The sequence below is a fragment of the Schistocerca nitens genome, chromosome 5, assembly GCF_023898315.1.
Source record: "Schistocerca nitens isolate TAMUIC-IGC-003100 chromosome 5, iqSchNite1.1, whole genome shotgun sequence".
Lineage (NCBI taxonomy): Eukaryota > Metazoa > Arthropoda > Insecta > Orthoptera > Acrididae > Schistocerca > Schistocerca nitens.
Genome location: NC_064618.1, coordinates 625314744 through 625323351, shown reverse-complemented (window position 1 = coordinate 625323351; position 8608 = coordinate 625314744). Strand labels below are relative to the sequence as shown.

The 8608-nt window shown below is 41.5% G+C and overlaps 1 protein-coding gene across 1 annotated transcript; it reads left to right on the top strand.

The window, feature by feature from the left end:
• Positions 1-205: 205 nt before the first annotated feature.
• LOC126260794 (uncharacterized) lies at positions 206-4965 on the top strand. The gene is made up of 4 exons (XM_049958133.1): positions 206-321; positions 1716-2071; positions 2181-2375; positions 4700-4965. The coding sequence occupies exons 1-4, from the start codon at positions 267-269 to the stop codon at positions 4847-4849; spliced, it is 756 nt and encodes a 251-aa protein (XP_049814090.1). The 5' UTR covers positions 206-266; the 3' UTR covers positions 4850-4965.
• The last annotated feature ends 3643 nt before the right edge of the window (positions 4966-8608 follow it).

The window sequence follows — 8608 nt, the reverse complement described above, 5'->3', positions numbered from 1 at the left end:
GATGGAGTTTAATGATATCCATATGTATGTCGGTACGACTGTTATCAGGAACCTATCAGCCACAGAAAATGTCAGATGAAAAATTGAAGGACAAGTACTTTTATCTAACCTTAAGCCACTTCATACTCCGAGGAAGAGATAACTAAACGTTTCCACTAATTTAATGAAAACACTTGTGACGTTCACAGTATCACGGTACAGAATACCGGGTATATATAGGAAATGAAGACTTGCGAGTGGCACATTTGGAGACCCACAGCCTCAACATGAAGACCACGATTGCTGTTGTCGTCGCAGCCGTCTGTCTTGCCGTCTCCCCAGGTAAGCTATATCCAAAAGCAAACTGCACTTTGCCATTAATATTTAGTCATGATGTCACGTCGTTCAAAGATCGACTCACTATTCGGTAAATCTATGCTATAGGGGAACATTTTGACATACAATATTCAACGCATTCACCTCATCAGCAGCGTAGAATGGGGAACAAATTCATTGAAACGTTTGAGCCTATTATGATTCTAATAATTATCCCTCCACCACAACATTAAAGTTTTAGAAGCATCTTATCACAGACAGGTGCTAGAAGAGAGCCTCAACAATGGTAGCTGTGAACAGTAATTTTAACTGAAGATAATGATATGACATATACCGAGGAAGTGGTTAGGCTACAAACACAAGGATGAAAAGATGGAACATTATGTTTCGAAGACGAATAAACGAGGCTTGAAGGTGTAGCACAAGAAAGGATTAGTGGAGAATGGTAGAAGGGAAAAATGTCTGGCGTTGGCCTTAAGGGATTTCGTGGAACCAAACAAAATATAAAGCTGGGTGTCTGGGAGAGAATTTGAAAGAAGGCACTACTGTTAATGAATGCGCATTTCTCTCTCAATCAGCAGTTATCCATATGCGCATATGTGCTTGCACCCAATGGTTCTTTTGAGAAATTTCCAGAGTGCTTTCTCGCGTAGGTTCACTTTAATGGAGAGAACACATGGATTCTCCTTGGTTGTCTCCACGTCATGACGTCATGTGCTGATGATCCACAGGCACCCTGTCTCAACCACCACAGGTCTTTTTTTTTCTTTTTGTACAACTACAGTCGGGTTGTGGTAGGTCACCAGCTGTTTGTTCCGTCAACTGTAAGCTTATCATTTTCGTCAGAGTTGCGGGTTCTTTGGGAGGCGTGCATTCATCGAACATTGTAGTCCTGACAATGCAAGTTTTAGGATTGGAACGCCATTGCTTTTCTTAAAAAAAAAATGAAGACAGAAACAAGAAACGTGTGAATCAGAGTCAGAGAGAGTGTGCCGTCTGGAGTCGATGTAGACAGCACGTTGGGTGGAACAGAATTGTGTTGAATATTACTGAAACTTAAGACGAAACAAATGTCAGTGATAGATAAGTAGAGGAAAGACAATGAGAGAAGAGTCAAGTAGAGAACCCGGGACCTGAAAGAGAAGCTGGTAACCTACCATCTATGAACCCTCAATTGACAATAATCAGGTTGCATTAAAATCGAAAGGGGACCATAGTATTGTAACTGCGTGCACTGTCGGATCTCTCAACCATCTATTGTTTATCTGTATGTGAATACTTCACCTTTAACTAAATAATATCCGATAGCATTTATCTTGCGACCGCTAATACGCATCGAAATGTGAGCGACAAGGCGTGGGAAGCTGTATTGCATAAAGAGAGTAAGGTCTTGTCCACAGGGGACGCAGCCTCACTGGAGGGAGCTTTCGTGAATACGACACGGATCATCCCTGCTCCCAGCACATCATTCTCCTCTGCGAATGGGACAGCCACGAAGGAGATGATGATAGCCGCTGTCTCTTCTTACCTTGCCAACATGACGGACGGAATCGGCTTCCAGACAGCCAACGCAGCCCGGTGGACTTTCAGGTCGATTCGCAACATGCAGGAGGGCATAGAATACGCTGTTAACAACATCCAGAGTGGAGTCAATGATTCATTCGACAACATCCTGCCAGTGCTGGCCACAGCCTACCGCAACTTCTCTTCTGCTGTCAAGGGTGGCTTGAGATCCACGAAACACTTCAATTCACAAGTAAGAGACTGTTCTCTGATTCTGTTGTGTACTATCATCATTTTCCTGCCGTAATCATACACCGCAATTAAATAGCCTTAACTCATCAGTGTGTCGATATGTTTCTCAGGGGAACTTGAAAACAGTTGCTGGACAGCAGAGGGACAGCGGCATTTGGACTATGGACGAGGCGTTCGTCCACCTGCCGGAGACAGTGGCACCGGAGCTGCAGCGGCTGCACGACTGGATCGTCGACTTTGCTTACATCGGCATCTCAAACGCCACTGCCGAGCTGCCGGCTATCATGGAGGAACGCCGGGTGACGGTGAGGGCTGCAGGATTTACAGTGGGGAAAGTCAATATCAGATACATCTCTCCTGGTTTGGGTCTGGAAGATGAACGATTATGTTGTGTTGTATGGACTGTTTTGTGTGACGGATTTATTTGTATTACAGGTCTTAGGCTTTGCGAATATTTGAACAATTTTACCTCTTGTGCGCTTTTCTAGTCGCTGTATCAGGTTCCATCTACTGCCCTGTCAGGCCGCAGTGGCGTATTGACCATTATGATTGGGAGTTAATAGAAGTCGGTCATCGTGATTAATGTTGTCAGACGGATACAAGTTCATTGTAATGATCGAATCTGGACACCAGTTAATGAGAAGGAAATGAGTAAAGCATCTGTTTACTTATTCAGTGTTTATCGGTCTTGAAGACTGTGTGGACAGTAGAAACGATCTCCACTAATTGCACTCTTGGGCTCTTTAGATTTATTTCGATATGGACCCCAGCTATTGTAGACCATTCGCGATCTCATCCAGTACGCACTTTCTGAGTCTGCGAAGCGAACGAGTTTCTTAGGGTTTTACACCATTACAGGTTCTAAACTTTTTATAAGAATGGAGCGGTAACCGTAGGATCAAATTTTATTGAGGAGAAAATAAACAGCAGTCAGTTGCAAAATGCAAGGTTTATTTAAACCCATTGCAGAGGGGTTTAAATAAACTTCCATTTTGCAACAGAATTAGCTGTTAATTATTTCTTCAAGAATATTGCAGTTTTGGCTACACGCTGTTCATGCAGGCAAGCCCCATGTCCTGTGAATCGAAGTCTTTACGCCTTTATTTTCTGGTCAGTGTTTCGTTGCTGCATCAGTTCCTCCAGCAAAATGTTCTTCTTTCTTTTTACGTAATATTGCGAGAATTAAATCGTAAACGAATTTTACCCTTTGCCAAAGTTTCTGCTGTAAATCATTCAGCATCTTCTGAGCAGGCCATAAATAGTGACAGTAATGCGCACCTATCAGCTTTGTACAATTACATGCCGAGCGATCTGCGTATGAATACACGAGGAACTACAGTGAAAGCATCTGACTGCCACGAACACAGTATAAATCCTGATTGGTGAGGAATGAGTGTGAGGTGCGTTTGAAGGTCACTTTTGAATATGTTTTCCTTGAATAACTCGAAAACGCGCTCCTTTACGAACATAAACTACATGAAATTCCCTACAGAAAGCTACTGCTAATTTTTTCTATAGGACTAATAGTCTGGGGGTAGCGAGCGACAGAGCTTGAAAATTTTGTGTCTGGATTTCGAAGGGTAGGTATTTCAATGCGGATTGCATAAAACGACAGCGGTAGGGGAAACTGAATCAGCCTGTATGAAAATGTTGATACGCAGTTGCCTTTTCTAACGTTGTTCTCTGAGTTTTAATACTAATTGTACACAGTGGCTCCTAAAAACAGATACCGCATCGCCAGTGAATGTATCCTACCAACGGTACATAATGTCAGTTATCACGTAACTGGTATAGTGGGTACAGTTTTGCGTTAGAGTTCCGAGATCCCGAGTTAGATTTCCTGATGTGGTATTAAATAATTATACCTGTTTTGTGCAAGACCTACTGTATTGGTTCTCAACGATTAGGAAGTAAGCTACCTTCTCAAGGAACCAAAAATTAAAAGAATTACACCCTCACCCTGAATAGAGTACTTCAACTCGTGCATTCTACCGCGATGCTCTATGGAATGTACTATATGGCCATCACAGCTGCATGCTAAAGCTTGAAGACCTTTATTATAATGTGATTATAGCGTATTTTCAACGTCCACTTTCTACTGAAAAATATACAGGACAATATTTTGTTGCAGATCCTTTTGTGGTGTCAGAGTAAATAAATTGCTATGGGTCCCATGTGTGTGCAAATTTTGGTTCACCCTGTATAGAACATATTGTTGGGGATATTCCATCTAAGTGGTACTTTAAGGGGAAGAAATTGCCATTTGAGAGAAACATGTGGCTGGTGCATCAAACCATTCAGAAGACTGATCGACTAAATTAATGTTTTATTGTAGAAGAGCTTCTTATCGTTAGTGTTACTTATTAATTTCTGTAAATGTGAATTTTTTGTATCAGAGTCTATTTATTCTCCTGATACGGGAAGTCTTGCAACGTGAAAGTTTTGCCATTCTGTTCATTCTTCCTGTAAGCCTTCTAACATCCTATTCACAAATTTTGCTCTCATTTATTAGATGTGCTCGAAGTTTTAACTCTGGCGTCGTTGAGCTTTGGTTTTGTCTAGAGTTAAAGTAGGCCTAAGTAACGGAGACAGACGAAGTCACAGTGACGTGTTATCTCTTTCTGTGCAGTCGCTGTACCCTAGAGCGGCGGCTGCCATGGTGCTGGCGAACAGCTACCACCAGAGCTACGACCAGCTGTTCCAGGAGTACTCCAGCCCAGACATCTACAGCGACTACGCTGCAGCTCGCGACGAACTGCTCTCCCTGGAAATTGAGTGAAGAGCTGCATCCATGGACAACGAACACGTGTTGGTTGTTTGATCACAACACTGCATTTTGAGGCTGTATACTAGGATGTACGGATCAATAAATATCACTCAAGCACATTAAAATAATGTCTGATTATTTAATTATGTGTAGGAATGATATGAGAAAGGAACTGACTGAAAATCTCGGAAAACAGAAACCGTGATAAAGAAAGAAATGAAAAGAGTTATATAGTACCTTAGTTGACGGAAAGCCAGTAGAATAGGTTTCTAAATTAAGTGTCTGTGGAGACATGAAAATGGAAGAAGGAATTAGGGAAAGATTCGAGGTGGCATGCCATTTATTTAATTAAGTCAGACAGAATTGCTTCATTAGGAGAGACACGTATAGAAATAAAGGAGGTTAGGGGTACCTGTACATAGATCCACCTACATTATGACATTGTCCTTATGACTTCGGACCTTGTATAGTGAGTAAGGCAGAAACAATCAGCAGAAAAGGTTACCCCAGGGAATACAAACAAGACTAGAAGCAAGAGAAACGAAAACACAATCACTACAAACAATAATAAAAAATGAAATGGGGTGCATCTAGGTGGAGTATCCAAATGAAATAGCTGAAGCAGTTTGAACATGTCCAGCGAATTTCGAGAGATAACATGCCATGGTTAGTGAAAGAGATAAGGATTTGCATTCAGAATGAGTTTTTAGCAATGCGACTTATTCTGTGTAATTGCATGTTTCTTTTCTTCCTTAGTTTTACATCCGGATCATTTCTTTTATTATCCCACACTTAAATTGCAGTAAAATGTGGCGAGCAAGACAAATGCCTCTTATTTCCTTGTTGATTCAAGATATGAAGAAGTTATATACGGTATGTGGCAGAATGCAGAGGGTCAATGAACTCTGTTGCTCCGTTAATATTCGTAATCCTCGTATAAACAGAGATTATGTAGTAAGTATTGTTTCTTTTGGAATTTAACTTTTGTGTTGTTGCTGACACACACTTCACTTTTCCAAAAACATGCTCCCCTGGGCTCTACTACATGGCAGTAGAATTACTGTTGGAGCCAAGTCATGCTAAAGTAGCATTTAGTTTGACGTGTTATGAGGTAAGCCAAGATCGAGAGGGTGCGAGTGAAGAAAGATGGCGAGTGGGACAGCACTCTCGTTATCAGCGCCGAATGGTGACTGTAGGCCTAATGTGTGATTAATGCGCGACTGCACTAACACACCACTGTCAGTGAAACAGGTGAGTATTTGAACCAGTACCTGGTGGCGCCACTCGTAGCTTATTTTGTACTTGGTTGTCATGGCGAATCTTGATGTGAGATGGGTATACAAAATGTCTCCCTCCTTTAATAGGCTCATAGTTTTCGAAGTAATATGGACAATCCACGGTTTGATGCAGCAGGAGGGAGACCGTTGAGAGTAATCCCCACCCATTGACCTATGGTAGTGATGGATATGATCTGCTGTGGTGTAATATTGCTTTCGCCCTTTCTCACTGAGTTCGATATCTTGGCGTATGGAAAGGGGTGACGTCTATAGCAGCCCAGTCACCACGACAGGAAATATCGGCATAGCCAGAGGAGATAGTTATGGTTGTGTAATGCGGTGTCAGCTGACTATGGCCGCTGGAAGTATCTGCTGCTCCCGGAAGTGAAGGCAGTGTCGTCGTGACGTTGGTTTGCTGCAGCCATAGCTGATTCCAGTGGCAGATGATCATGGTCTGATCACCTGCGACGACAAACATTTGCTGTTTCACAGATGCTGGTGTCCATTCCTGGGTTTTGCCAAAGATACAAGCAAAGACATGGGATCATGCATGTAAATTTTGAAGCTGAGGCAATTCATGTTTGATGTACAGTCGTGCTCAAAAGTATCCGAACGACTTGAATTGCATTTCGCCTGATTCGCATGCAACCCACATAACGCAGCTGTCTAGCAGGTCCTCTAATCGCTCCTTAGTACACTCGATTGACTATTGAAAATGGTTCCAACAAGTCACCACTAGAAAACTCTACTCTGTATCGCAATAACTCAAGATGTAAAGTAATACCACGATACTACAGATACCAGGGAACACCTTATCACAGATAAGATTGTCCTTAAGGCTTGAAAGCTCACATTTATTGCAAAAAATGACATACCTGAAATGTTACCACTCTCGTTATTACGTCGGATAGGTAATGCACGTAGTAAGTTCGTCGTATTCATGATTTACTCTTCAAGCAACATACTATACTTGTTATTTAACACTAAATGACATAAAAAATTTACGTTATTCACGAGCAGCTAGTTGAGAATATGTATGAACTTCAAATGACTCGACGAAGCGTCTCGTTCTGCATATGGATTCAAACCCAGGTCATGCAGACTAAGATTTCCTGACTGGCGGAAACTAACAGTCATTCCTGACTAGGCATACAGAGAGTGATATACCTCGATTTTAGACAGTATCAGTTAGCAAATATCAACTTTAAATTACATAACGTAAACATTTTTAACGGTGGCGAATTTCTAACCTGTTAACGAACTACGAGAGATGTTAAATATTGCTTCTTCACAAGTAACTTACTTGAATGCCTTGAGGTATAACTTTGTGTTGGACAGGGATTCTAACTCAGAACCTAATTGGATTGTTATCGAAGCACAACAACTGTAAGATATCGGAACTCCACGCGTATCGTTGTTGACTACACACAAAGAGACGTCAGCTACCGAATTTTTCTCCACTGGCAGCTCGGAATAACATACCTGAACTTACAGTGATCTCTCAAATAGTTCTGTGTCTCACTGGGAGTAAAAAGCGTAGGATATCGTTAGTGTTGACAACGAATGAAAATGCATTAAAAATCAAAATTATTATCCACTAGCAGATAGGTGTTCTCATGCTAGAGCCTGATAATACATAACGAAAACTTTAGTGCCGGGCCAGGATTCGAACCCATTCACGCGCATTATGTGGAGATGTTGAGGAATCTGCAGTTTTGAACAAATAACAAATTGCAGTCGAGCTGTTTTGTCACGAATGGATCAAATTCCGTTTGAAGGGCGGTCTGAGTTGCATTCCAAGTTCAGAACCAATTTAATAGACATACAGAAGTTAAAAAAAAGAAAAAGATGGAACAAGTGTCCTCTGACCCTACATAGCGTTTGTTTCGTCACTAGAGATAAATAGCTAGTATAAGAGAGGTTACTGGTGATAGAGTTCCCACATTTCGCCACTCCTTACTTTATTGTGGTTCAACATAACAGAAGGAATATCATGTTTAATGTGAATTTCAGATCTCAATGCCATTATACCTTCTTCAATTGGCGTACCCAGAAGAGAATAGAATCTGTCTCTCCCAATTAAAAATCATCGGTAGAAGAATCAAACCCAGACCATCATCATTGGAACCTATCATCAATGAAACAGACCACCAAATGATCTTGTCTGATGTTCATTTTTCTATCATAACACCGTTACGGCAAACTCGATGAGAATTCTGACACACAGGCTCCATGTTGTGGTTTGCAGCATGTTCAGTACATTCATTTACTTGGTTGATCAAATCGCCATGAACTAGCTGCCTCGGCTACCCAGTGCATACATTCGACTCTATTTTGTAATCACCGAAATAAAATCACGTAACTGCCATCTGCACAGAACTGACAACAGTGTAGGATGCAGAAATTTAAATAGGAAGTGTTCTTTTCCATTTGAGCTACTCTATTGCGCTATCTGTTTGTTGAAAACGTCGTGCAGTGCAAAAGAAAAGCTGTA